This window comes from Cebus imitator, unplaced genomic scaffold (assembly GCF_001604975.1).
Source record: "Cebus imitator isolate Cc_AM_T3 unplaced genomic scaffold, Cebus_imitator-1.0 Scaffold85, whole genome shotgun sequence".
NCBI lineage: Eukaryota > Metazoa > Chordata > Mammalia > Primates > Cebidae > Cebus > Cebus imitator.
In genome coordinates, this window is record NW_016107400.1 from 6521555 (window position 1) to 6535532 (window position 13978).

The 13978-nt window shown below is 42.4% G+C and overlaps 1 protein-coding gene across 4 annotated transcripts in view; it reads left to right on the plus strand.

Annotated features, from left to right (window-relative positions):
* PRKCB (protein kinase C beta) overlaps positions 1–13978 on the plus strand; it is a 388392-nt gene that overhangs the window by 148272 nt on the left and 226142 nt on the right. For 2 of the 4 annotated variants that reach the window (XM_017534411.2, XM_017534410.2), the window contains exon 5: positions 4891–4958. The exons of 1 other annotated variant lie outside the window; for it this stretch is intronic. In XM_017534411.2, the coding sequence (XP_017389900.1) occupies positions 4891–4958 (68 nt within the window). Of the gene's footprint in view, positions 1–4885; positions 4959–13978 lie in introns of all 4 variants that reach the window. One more of the 4 variants, XM_037740591.1, reaches the window with a different exon arrangement.

Genomic DNA, 13978 nt, shown 5'->3' on the forward strand with positions numbered 1-13978 from the left:
GGGAAAGTTGAACATGGAAATATGACAAGTGGAAAAGAGAAAATAATAAAAAATATTATTTGGGGTAATATGGTTTTCTATCTGGAAAACTCAAAGGAAGCAACTAAAACCCCACAAAACTATTTGAATTTTTTAAAAAATGCTTTAAAATAAATATGATAAAAATCTATTTCTTTCCTTTTGTTTTGTTTTATTTTTTTGAAGTGGAGTCTCGCTCTGTTGCCCAGGCTGGAGTGCAGTGGCACAATCTTGGCTCACTTCAACCTCCACCTCCTGGGTTCAAGCAATTCTCCTGCCTCAGCCTTCTGAGTATCTGGGACTACAGGTGCCTGCCACCATGCCGGGCGAGTTTTTGTATTTTTAGTAGAGACAGGATTTCGCCATGTTGACTGGGCTGGTCTCGAACTGCTGGCCTCAAGTGATCTGCCTGCCTTGGCCTCCCAAAGTGCTGGGATTACAGGTGTGATCTACTGCACACAGCTATTTGCTTTCCCATTTTTAAAAAATGACCAATTGGGAAACAAAATGAACACATGTCAAATTTACAATAGCATGCAAAAGAATCTCTTATTTGTAATTCAAGAAGGAGATGTTAAGAAAAAGTGAATTTCTAAGAAAAAAAAAATTAAAGAAAAAAGAAGACTCCCTTAGATGATACTAAAGGAACAATGTGTAGGACTAATATAGAGAAAATAAGAGTTCAACAAGAGGACAGCCATTTCCTGATGGAAAGATTCATTGTTGTCAAGGCGTCAATTATCTTGAATTTAATTTCTAAATTTAACATGATTTCAATCAAAATCCCAATCATATTTTGGAGGCTGGGGGTTGACTGAATACAATTCCAATAAAAATTCCATTGGTATTTTTAAAATCTTGATAAACTGATTCTAAAGTTTACTTGGAAGAATAAACATGCAGTGATAGCCAAGAAAATGTTGAAGATAAGGATAATGAGGGAGGACTCGCCCTGCCAAGATACAGCATATTACAGAGCTACTATAATTAAAGCCCATATTGCTATACGAGAAGACAGATCAGTGGCACGGAATAGAAGGCCCAAAGACAGACCCCAGTGTATATGATTATTGAACATATAATAAAGTTGGCATTTGAAATCAGTGGGAAAGGATGAATTATTCAATAAAGGATGCTGGGACAATTGGATACTGCTTTGGAAAAAAGTGGCAAATTGGATTCCCATTTCACATTAGATTCCAAGAAATTACAGATGGACCGAAGAGTTTAAAGCAGAAATTATGCCCCATAAAAGTACAAAAAAATTCCAAAGAGTAGTATTTATATGACCTTGGAGCATGAAGAAGGCTGTTTGAAGTGTACTTAGACTGTCTTTCTTTGTCCAGTTTTTCCTTTTAGTGGTTTAAAGGGAATACATAGTTTTTCTAATCTCATTTATTTATTTTTGAGACAGGGTCTCATTATGTTGCCCTGGCTGAAGTGCAATGATGCAGTCACAGCTCACTGCAGTCCCAACTTTCTGGGCTCAAGCAATCCTCCCGCCTCAGCCTCCGGAGTAGCTGGACCGCAGGCATGCACCACCATGTCTGGACAATCTTTTATTTTTTGTAGAGATGGAGTCTCACTATGTTGCCCAGGTTCGTCTCAAACTCTTGGGCTCAAGTGATCCTCCCGCCTCGGCTTCCCAAAGTGCTGGGATTATAGACCTGAGCCACCATACCCAGTTTATATACTTATTTTTACCCTTAATTGTTAACACACATATTTAAACTTATAATGTCCTATATGCAATTTCTCAATATCTGTAATCTTTTGAGGAATATAAGATTCAGCATATTTTAATTTTGTAACCCTACCGCAACCCCCATGTCTTTTAACTTGGGTTTTCTCTGTTTCTCTGTCTTTCTCTGTTTCAAACTTTTTGTATTATGGAAAAGATTGGACATATGTAAAAGTAACAGATCAGTATAATGCATTCTCATGTGTGCATCACCAGTTCAATAATGACCACATCATGATCAATTTCTTTTTTTTTTTTTTTTTTTTTTTTTTTTAGAAAATAACTGATGTTTTGGATGTTTGGAAGAAAGGTTGTAGAATAAAGCAAGTACTTGAAAATGGGGGAAAATACTTTCCTAAATAGTTCTGGGTCAAAAAATAAATAACTCTGCTAAGAGACCACTTAGAAACTTGATATGATGATGGGATTATATATAAATGATAGGATGCAGCCAAAACTGTACTTAAAAGAAAGGTTTTTAGCCGTAATATCTTTAAATGTTTAATGAAGAAGAATGGAAATAAATGAATTGAGCAGTCAATTCAAGACGCTTTAAAAAGTACAGTGGATAATATTAGCTGACATTTATAGAATAGTCATGATATGGTTGGCGTGGTTCTGAGCATGGGATAACTCATGTAGTTCTGACAACACCACTGTGATATGGGTCTGGTTATCGCTGCTATTTTCCAGAGAGGAAGCTGAAGTATAGGAAGTTGAGGTAGTGTACCTAGCCTTAGAGTTTGCAAACGATAGAGACAGGATGCACACCTGGCCCGCAGACTCCGGAATTCGCATTCCCAACCAATAAGTAACACAAATACAAGTAAGCACTACAATCACAGATACATAGAACAAAAAAAGTTAAAGTAGCAATTAATAAAGTAGAATAAAACCAGGTAGAGTTGATCCATAAAATCATAATTTGCTTCCTTAATGTGATGGAATGATAAAAATAGACAAGAAAGAACACAGACTTCTGGAAGAAAAATGAGAGACAACCTAACAATATAATATGAGGAAAGAAAGAGAAAAAGTGTAATATCATCCCAGATAAGACCCTGCAATTTAAACACACTGAGAACACTGTGGATAATTTCCAAGGAAAAGGTAAGTTCTAAAGGTTAGTTTGAGTACAGGTGGAAAACTTTCCTGTGTGGTTAAAGTGTAGAGAAGGAGAGGCACGTTAAGCTGGGGAAAGCTCGGGCATGGGACAAGACTATGCTGTCATCCTTTACTTTCATGATGAGTAAANCCTCCGCCTCCTGGGTTCAAGTGATTCTTCCGCCTCAGCCTCCCAAGTAGCTGGGACTACAGGCGCATGCCACCACACCTGGCTAATTTTTGTATTTTTAGTAGAGACAGGATTTCATCATGGCGAGAATGGTCTCGATCTCTTGACCTCGTGATCCGCCCACCTCGGCCTCCCAAAGTGCTGGGATTACAGGCGTGAGCCACCGCGCCCGGCCGATCAATTTCTTTTTTATCTGTAATCCTCCCCTTTCTATCCCCACCTTAATATACTGAATTATTTTAAACTGAATTATTTTATCCGTAAAGATTTTAAGAGGTATCCTCAAAGATAAGGATTCTATAACAAAAAATCTCAAGAACATTATCACACCAATTATTTTTGATTCCCTAATATCAGTAACAGTAATTCCCTAATGTCATCAGAAAGTGAGTATATCCATTTCCCTGATTGCCTTATAATTTTTTTAACTATTGGTTTTTACCAATTAGAATCCACACAAGGTCCACATATTAAATTTAGTTGATATGGGTTGATAGGTGCAGCAGACCACCATGGCACATGTATACCTATGTAACAAACCTGCACATTCTGCACATGTATCCCAGAACTTAAAGTGAAATTTAAAAAATCAGTTGATAGGTTTCTTAAATTTCTTTGAATATATATGTTTCTCCTCTTATTTTCTCCTCACTTACAGCCCCCTCTTGCAGTTTATTTGTTGAGGAAACCATATTCATTGCCTTGTAGTTTTCTACATTCTGGGTATTTGGGTGGGGGGTGTTGGTTGATTGCATCCCTGTGGTGTCATTTAGTATATTCCTCTGTCACTTGTATTTTCTGTAAATCTGATGTTGTGTCAAGAGACTCGAACCAATCATGTCTGATTATTTGGCAAGAGTACTTCGTAGGTAGTGATGTGAGCTGTCCTCAGTAGGCAAGCAGTATCTTTTTGCAGTCTTCACAACCATTGATGATTGCCGCGTAGACCCATTGTATCACTAGAGATGGCCTTGAGGTTTCCTGTTCTATTTTCATATACTGAGCGTGTACTTTAGAAAGACTCTGAGCTTGGCACCAAACTCTAAAGCATGGCACCCGTCCTACAGAAACCTGCAATCTAGAGGTTGTAAAATAAGATTTAAACACCAAGACTGTAAAAGATGATTTGAACAACAACAAAAAAAAAACAGTTTTATTTTGTAGACATTCTTTCATTGTACCTCTCCCAGAGTGATAGAACCTCCAAACAGGGGAGCCATAGCATAGATGCATTGAATTCAGACCAATTCAAATATGTCTGTATATGCATTTGCTTGCAAACTATTAAAGTGACAATGTAAACGTTGTTGCCTATTTTTTTCCTACTCTTTTATTAGATTGACATTGCTTTTGGTGAGATGGGACATGAGTCTGCCATCCTGTTCCGTTTCCACATGTCCCTCATCGTATGAACACCTCTCTAAGTGTGATTCTAGGATTTAAAGATACGTATTTCTTATGCACTATTCACCTAAACACAAGCCAACTACTTCATCTGGCACCTGATCCAGGAAACAATATTCTGTTCCAAAATCAATAGAAGACCAGGCACTTTAAGGGATCGTCAAGGGAGTGTAATTTTGAGCATATGGAATCTTTCAAACCCTAGCTAACTTTAGAAGTTTAGCTCTTATGGAAGACGAAACATCTACGTACCCAAGAGTTTGACTTCAGCAAAGGACAAGCTGCAGAAACTGACATTATTGTTTATTTTGGCATAAAGGCTTTACTTGGCCAAGTCCAGGTTTAATGATCTTTTCCTCCCTTTCTCTCTCTTCCTCCTCTCCACTTTCCTTCTTCCCTTCCTTCCGCCCTGATTTTCTCTTTTGCAGTTTGCTGCTCAAGCGGTGCCATGAATTTGTCACATTCTCCTGCCCTGGCGCTGACAAGGGTCCAGCCTCTGATGTAAGTAATGGGCATCGATCGCTTTTCTCTGCCCACAGTCAATGCTGCCTTGTGGTTAAATGTGAGTGAGCATGCTTAGACGAGTAAGTGTGGAAGATCTCGTTCTAAGGCATGTGGAAACCTACAGCTTTTGAGACAGTTTTCCTTTTAGTGGAAAACAGAACGAAACAAAACATTTTGAGAGGGGGTGCAGCTGAATAGGAAACAGCTAGTTGGCCTATTGTGTTTTTGCTAATGTCTTCACTTTGAGAGCTGGAGCACTGAGGGTGACAGGCAGAGGCCTACTTGGTAGTGTGGCTGCGGCACTTTACAGTGCACGTTATAGCACTTTGTTAGGGTGTTCTTTATTTTATTGTTATTATTTTTTAAGAGACAACATCTTTCCATGTTGGCCAGGCTGGTCTCAAATTCCTGTGCTCAAGCAGTCCTCCTGCCTTGGCTTCCCAATGTGTTGGGATTCCAGGCATGAGCCACTGCACACTGCTTGTTAGGGTGTTCTTAATATCAGGGCCCATGAATGAGGAAGAAATGAATTTATCCTGCTGCTGTGAATATCAAAGTATGACTACTGCTAGTGGGAAAAGAGATGCTTGTAGGTAAAATATGCAACAAATTGTTTTAATTATGATAAATGTGCTTTAATGTGGACTGGGAACAACATATCTAGTGGGGGTTTCGCATTTATGATAAGGATATAGAATTTGCTACCTAAGTAAAGGTATTTAGGTTAAACAAAAGATAAATTGATTTGAGCACAATATTAAGTGAATGACAGTATGGGTGATATAAAGATATGGCAAGAGTTTTGGTACAAATATGTTTAAAGTTTAGGGTACGTTGTTGAGTGGCCTACCCAGCAGCCATTCACAGCCTTCACCTTTCTGGCAGAGGCTACCTCTTAGACTGGAAGCTAAAAATTCCTGATATTTGCTTTCCCAGCTCTCTTGTAGCTTTTGAATGAGCATGTGACCCAATCCTGCTAATGGGAACTGAGGGGAAGACCTGGGAAAGATTCTAGGAAAGTTTTTTCCTTTCTGATAAGGGAGAGACATCCCTTCCCTTGTCTTCTTGGGCATTTTTGTGCAAGGATATAATGCTTAAAGTTGTGGCAGCCCTTTTGGGTCAATGGGGGAGATGCTGCTAACATCCTGAGCATGGCAGAGTGGAAGAGTTAAAAGAACCGTGGGTTCGTGATGATGCTGATGAGCTGCTGAGACCACTCACAGTCCTTTTATCCCCAAACTGGATAGATGGGATAAGAAGCTTTTTTTTTTTTTTTCAAAGTCTTATTGTTTGAGGCATCTTTTTTATTTTTGTTATTTTTTCTTTTGAGACAGAATCATGCTCTGTTGCCCAGGCTAGAGTGCCCAGGCTCTAGTGTCCAGTAAGTGCCCATGGCTCACTCACTGTATCTCAACCTCCCTGGCTCAAACAACCCTCCCACCTCAGCCTCCTGTGTAGCTGGGACTAGAAGTGCGTGCCACCACACCTGGCTAATTTTTTATTTCTTTGTAAAGATAGCGTTTCCCTGTGTTGCCTAGGCTGGTCTCAAATTCCTGGGCTGAAGCCATCCTCCCACCTTGGCCTCCCAAAGTGCTAAAATTACAGGCATGAGCCACTGTGTCTGACCCTGGGGCATTCTTTTACATGCAGCTGAAACTGTCCTGAGAAGACTTTCCACCATGCACAGTCTTTCAGTGCCCAATAACAAATGGGATTCAGCATAATACAATGCACCCATCACCCCTAGTTCTTTTTCTTTGTTCCTGCTTTGATGCCCCTTCCTGGAATTTCTCCCATTGGCTTTGTCTCCATTACTGGTCCCGTTACCCACTTAGACTTGACAGCTGACAGCTTGCCTAAAGTGAGTGGTGACTATCTTCTGTCATTGAATTTCTTTAGCTCCTGCTTGTCTTCTGCAAATGGTCATCTGCCAATTTGCTGTGAACTGGGGAAGGAGCTGGGGGCGGGGACATATCTGTTGCCATAGCAACACAAAGATGCTGGAGCATATGCTGGATATTCTTTGCTTGGAAAACGTGGTAGTTGAGGTTAAGAACTCCAAGAAACGTGGAACAATCAAAGTCCTTGAAAATCTGTTTGCAAAGACGAAGTTTGAGACTGTTTGTCATGTTCTCTCAGATTCTATGCCCTAGCCTTGTAGTGCAATTTCTTCTCTCCTTCCCAGGAAAACAGGCAGGGAAGTTTGGGGAGACTGCCCGACTCCAGTATGCAACTCTGAGTGTTCATGCAGACTGAAACTTGATATTCAATTTGCAGCCAAAAGGATGGCGTTTCCCATATTCTGTCTGTATCTGCTGAATGTTTCTGTTGCCTAAGACAGAAACTCAGCTCAAACTGGCTTATATGAAAAGGAAAATTTTTGGTCCTTGCAATTGAAAAGGCCTAAGGGTTGACCTGGCTTCAGGCACAGTGAATCAAAGTTCTAAATAATGTCCTCAGGAACCTGTTTCTCTATTTCTTAGCTTAGCCTTCGTCTGTGTTGATTTTATTTTCAGGAAGGCTTGTCTCCTCTGCGAGCATGGTGGCTGCAACACCTTTAATATTTTATCTTATCAGTGCTGCAGTGCAGTAATAAGAGCTAAAGTCTCATTAGACCAAGAATCACATATAGCCAGAAGAGTGGGTTATGCTGATTGTCCAGGCCTGGGTATATGCTGCTGTGGTGTGAATGTTTCGTTTCTTCAAACTCGTATCCTGAAATCCTAACACCTAAGGTGGTGGTGTTAGAAGGTGAATCCTTTGGGAGGTGGTCAGCTCGTGGGGAAGGAACCCTCATAAATTAGATAGTGCCCTTATAAAAAAGACCCCAGAGATATCCCTCACCCCTTCTACCATGTGAGGTTGCAATGAGAAGATAGTTGTCTACAAGAAAGTGGACTCTCACCAGAGACTGAATCTTCCAGTGCCTTGATCATGCACTTTCCAGCCTCCAGAATTGTGAGGAATAAATTTATCACTTAAAAACTGCTCAGGTTTTGGTATTTTGTTACAGCAGCCAGAAGGGACTGGGACAGAAAATTTTGGTACTAAGAGTATATAGAGGAGGCCGGGCATGGTGGCTCAAGCCTATAATCCCAGCACTTTGGGAGGCTGAGGCAGGTGGATCACAAGGTCAAGAGATCAAGACCATCCTGGTCAACATGGTGAAACCCTGTCTCTACTAAAAATGCAAAAATTAGCTGGGCATGGTGGCGTTTGCCTGTAGTCCCAGCTACTCGGGAGGCTGAGGCAGGAGAATTGCTTGAACCCAGGAGGCGGAAGTTGCGGTGAGCTGAGATCATGCCATTGCACTCTAGCCTGGGTAACAAGAGCGAAACTCCGTCTCAAAAAAAAAAAGAGTATATAGAGGAACAAAATTTTAAGGATGGGTTTTCTGAATTGATTTTGGGGATTTGGCAATTGGCTGCTTAATCTGCTTAGATTTAAGAATGCTAACGACCGTATTTCTAGTAGTAAAGAGAACATGGATAGTCCATGGTGTGATCTGTTTATAGAGATAGAGAAAATATCTGCATTGGATACTCCTAATCAACCATTTGTAAGAAGCAAGGAGCCAAGTGGTTCCATATATGATACTCAGATACTTTTGGAAAACTAAGGCATATAATGACTTGCTCCTAATGTCTCTGGATTAAGTGGAGAAAGAAAAAGATGAGCTCAGGGATTTGAATTCCCATCTCAAAGTGTTGCATAAACGATCTAAGACCTTCTAGGTGTGCTCTGAAGGAGGGCCTTCTAGCCTGTAGCTGCGGGGTTGAAATTTCTGAAAATTAAACGCCCAACCTCATCCTTCAATTGGCTGAATTACAATGCAAATTGAACTCCAACCACATAGGGTGTCTGCTGTAAAAGCAAGGGCAAGGGCATTGATCAGAAAAGAATGGGATCCTATAAGGTGGGAAGACTCTGATGAAGACTCTGATGAAGCTAGGGACATTGAGCCCCTAAATTCTGACAAGTCTTTTTTACCAGTGGAAGTGTCCTCCCTGCCTCCAGCAAAAGTGCCATCCATGCCAGGCTCAGTGGCTCATGCCTGTAATCCCAGTACTTTGTGAGGCTGAGGTGGGCGGATCACCCGAGGTCAGGAGTTCAAGACCAGCCTAACCAATATGGAGAAACCCCGCCTTTACTTAAAAAAATACAAAATTAGCTAGGCGTGGTGGCAGGTGCCTGTAATCCTAGCTACTTGGGAGGCTGAGGCAGGAGAGTCACTTGAATCTGGAGGTGGGGTTGTGGTGAGCCGAGATCACACCACTGCACTCCCACTTGGACAACAAGAACAAAACTCTGTCTCAAAAAAAAAAAAAGTGTCATTCCCACTCAGGGTGGTATTGGCCTTTCTACCTTGTCTTAGGGGACTTTCCTGCATTGCCCTAGGAAACAGTAATGGCCTTCCCTGAGGCAGTTCCTATGCCAGACAATGCTGATTCTTTTTAGCACCCAATCCCACCACCCCTTCAAGTCCCAGCAGGCTCCTAAAAGTGAGGTGCACAGTGTGACCCACCAGGAGATACACTGCACCCCAAAAGAACTACTTGAGTTTTCTAATTGTACAAGTAGAACCATAGGGAACATGCATAGGAATGGATATTAAGGGGGTAGGATAATGGTGGAAGTTACGTAAAGTTGGATCAGGCCTAATTTATTGATAGAGGTTCACTAAGCAGAGATTCTGAATGTAATGTTTCGGCTTAAGGAGTCAGGAAGGGCTCTAACAGTTTAGCTGGTTGGCTGAAACATGGATTAAAAGATGGCCCATCCTGAGTGAGTTGGAGATGCCTGACCTCCCCTGGTTTAATGTAGAGGAAAGGATTCAAAGGCTTAGGGAGATTAGAATGCTAGAGTGAATTTGTCATTTAATACCTGCTCACCCATGCTGGGAAGGTCAGGTGTACCTTGAAGAAAGGTATGTCTTTCTCAGTACTTTGAGAAATAAATTTGAAGGGAGCCCCAGCATCCTTGAAGAGCTCAGTGATCCCTCTTCTCTATAGACCAGACCTTACAGTGGGAACCACAGCCACTTAGTTGGAAAACTTAAATGAAATGGGAATAATTGGATCCTGGGGTATCAGGGGCCATTTGGTGGCACCCAACTCTCAAAGGCAAAGTGGGCGCAGTTGCAAGGGCAAGGGCATTGATCAGAAAAGAATGGGATCCTATAAGGTGGGAAGACTCTGATGAAAACCCGGATGAAGCTGGGGACATTGAGCCCCTAAATTCTGACAAGTCTTTTTTACCAGTAGAAGTGGCCTCCCTGCCTCCGGCAAAAGTGCCATCCATGCCAGGCTCAGTGGACCACAGAGTTAAAACAATAGTCAGAATAGCCTGACTCGTGCAGACTTATGGCACAAGTGAAATAGATGGGAAGCCTACTGAATTCTTACTTGATCTGTATAAGCAGAAAAATTCCAAGTCAAGTGAACAGAACTCTAACTTGAATCATAAAAATAGAGAATAATAGCCCCTCACTCCATTCCCAGGCTTGAGCCAGTTTATAGACCCTGAACCCTTTGAATGAAAGGGAGGCAAAGTTTCCTTGAGAAAGCGATTATACTACTAAAGACTTATCCTGCTAATCTTTCTCCCAGCCTTCCCCAAAGGGACCTTCTGCTTTTTGTCAGGGTAACTGTGCACTGGAGAAAAGGAAATGATCAGACCTTGTGGGGACTACTGAACACAAGCTCTGAACTGGCACTGATTCCAGGAGACCTAAAATGTCACTGTGGCCCTCCAGTCAGAATAGGGGCTTATGGTGGTCAGGTGATCAATGGAATTTTAGCTCAGATCTGGGGATCCAGTGGGTCCCCAAACCCGCCCTCCAGTTATTTCCTCAGTTCCAGAATGGATAATTAGAGTAGACATACTTAGCAGTTGGCAGAATCCCCACACTGGTTCTCTGACCTGTAGAGTGAGGCCTGCTATAATGGGCAAAGTCAAATGGAAGCCATTAGAACTGCCCAAACCTGGGAAAAAGGCAGCCAGAAGGGACTAGGACAGAAAATTTTGTCCTAGTCAAGAGCGATACTATATCCTTAGAATGATAGCAGAGGTCAGTGCCATCACCAGTGACTTGAAGACGCAGGGGTAGTGATTCCCACCATATCCCTCATTTAGCTCTCTTATTTGGTTTCTGCAGAAGACAGATGAATCTGGAAGAATGACAGTGGATAATCATAAGATTAACCAAGTGATCACTCCAAGTGTAGCTGCTGTATCAAATGTGGTTTCATTGGTTGAGCAAATTAATATATTTTCTGGTAGCTAGTATGTAGCTATTGATTTATCAAATGGCTTTTTCTCCATTTTTGTCTGTAAGACCCGCCAGAGCTGTTTTATTTCATCTGGCAAGGCTAGGAATATGCCTTCACTATCCTACTTGAGGGGTATATCAACTCTTTAGTCCTAAGTCATAATTTAGTTTGTAGGGATCTTGATCATCTTTTCCTTCCACAAGATATGACAGTTGGTCCTTTACATTGATGACATTATGCTGATTTGTCCTAGTGAATGAGAAGTAGCAACTACTCCAGACATTGGAAAGACATTTGTGTGTTAGAGCATGGGAAGTAAATCCAAGTAAAATTTAGGGGACTTCTTCCTCAGTGAAATTTCTAGGAGTCAGTGGTATATGGCATGTTGAGATACCCCTTCTAATGTAAAGGATAAGCTGTTGCATCTGGACCCTTCTATATCCAAGAAAGAGACACATGGCTTACTGGGCCTACTTGGATTTTAGAGGTGATACAGTCCTCATTTGAGTGCGTTAGGCTGGCCTATTTACCAAGTGACCCCAAGAGCTTCGGGTTTTCAGTAGGGCCCAGAATAGGAGACAGCCCTGCGACAGGTCCAGACTGCTGTGCAAGCTGCTTTGCCACTTGGGCCATATGACCCAGCAGATCCAGTGGTGCTTGGTCAGCGGCAAACAGGGATGCTGTGTGGAGCCTCTGGCAAGCGCTCCCTGTAGGTGAATTACGGCACATGCATTTAAGATTTTGGAATATGGTCCTGCCATAATCCACAGATAACGACTTTCCTTTTAAGAGACAGCTCTTGGCCTGCTACTGGGCCTTCACAGCAACTAACCATTTGACCATGGGCCACTAAGTTGCCATATGACCTGAGCTGCCCATCATGAACTGGGTCCTATCTGAACCACCAAGCTGTAAAATTGGGTATGCACAGCAGCACTGTCTCATCAAATGGAAGTAGTATGTATGTGGCTAAGCCTGGGTAGGCCCTAAAGGCACAAGTACAATACATGAAGACATGGCTCAGATGCCCATGCTCTCCACTCCTGCTACCCTGCCTTCTCTCTCCCACCTTACACCTTTGGGCTCATGATGAGTTAGTTCCCTATGATCAGTTGACAGAAGGAGAGAAGACAAGGGCTCGGATTACAGATGTTTCTGCATGGTGTGCAGACGCCACCCAGAAGTGGACAGTCACAGCACTACAGTCAGTTCAGGACATCCCTAAGGGACAATAGTGAAGGGAGGTCTTCCCAGTGGGCAGAACTTCACGCAGTGCACCTGGTCCTATGCTTTGCTTGGGAGGAGAAGTGGCTATACATGTGACTATATCCTGATTCATGGGCTGTAGCCAATTCTTTGACTGGATGGGCAGGGACTTGGAAGGAACATGATTGAAAGATTGGTGACAAAAAAGTGTGGGGATGAGGTATGTGGATAGGCATCTCTGAGTGGGCAATAAACACAAAAATGTTTGTGTCCCAGGTGAGTGCTTACCAAAGGGTTACCTCAGCAGAGGAGGATTTTAACAATTGGCTGGATAGAATGACCCGTTCTTCTGCCTGGCTACCAGGCAGCCTCTTTCCACGGACACCCTGTCATTACCCAATGGGCTCATAAACAAAGTGGCCATGTGGCAGGAATGGAGGTTATGCATGGGCTCAGCAGTGTAGACTTTCATTTACCAAGGCTGACCTGGCTACGGCCACCTCTGAGTGCCCAATCTGCCAGCAGCAGAGACCAACACTGAGTTCCTGATATGGCACCATCCTAGGGGATATCAGCCAGCTACCTGGCGGCAGGTTGATTACATTGGACTGCTTCCATTATGGAAGAGGCAGCATTTTTTCCTTATAGAAATAGACATGCTGGATATAGATTTGCCTTCCTTGCACACAGTGCTTCTACCAAAACTGCCATTCATGGATTTAGAGCACACTTTATTCACTGTTACAGAATTCCACACAGCATTGCATCTGATCCAAGAAATCACTTCAAAGCCAAAGAGGTGGGCAATGGACTCACACTCATGGAATTCGCTGGTCTTACCATGTTCCTCATCATTCTGAAGCAGCTGGCTTGATAGAATGGTGGAATGGCCTTTGGAAGACTCAGTTATGGTGCCAGCAGAAGGCTGCATATGCTCTGAATCAGCATCTAGTATATGGTGCTGTTTCTCTGATAGCCAGAATTTATGGATCTGGGAAGCAAGGAAGTGGAATGGGAGTGGTACCACTCATTATTATCCCTAGTAATTTTACCACCAGCAAAACTTTTGCTTTCTTTTCCCATGACTTTATGCTCTGCCAGCGTGGAGGTCTTAGTTCCAGAAGGAGAAATATTTCCAGCAGGAGATGGAATAATGATTCTATTGATAGTTAAGACTGCCACCCAGTCACTTTGAGGTTCTTATGCCTCTGAGTCAACAGGCCAAGAAGGTAGTTAGGAAGTTGGCTGGGGTGATTGATATGGACTACTAAGGAGAAACTGGACACCGCTTTACAGTGGAGAAAAGGAAAAATATGTCTGGATGCAGGAGCTCCTGAAGGCATCTCTTAGTATTACCATGACCTATGATTAAGATCAATGAAAAACTACAACAGCTCAATATAGGCAAAACTATGAATGGCCCAGACCCTTTAGGAGTGAAGGTTTGGGTCACCCTGCCAGGTAAGGGACCACCACCAGCTGAGGTGCTCACCGAAGGTAAAGGGAATACAGAATGGGCAGCAGAAGAAAGTAGTTATA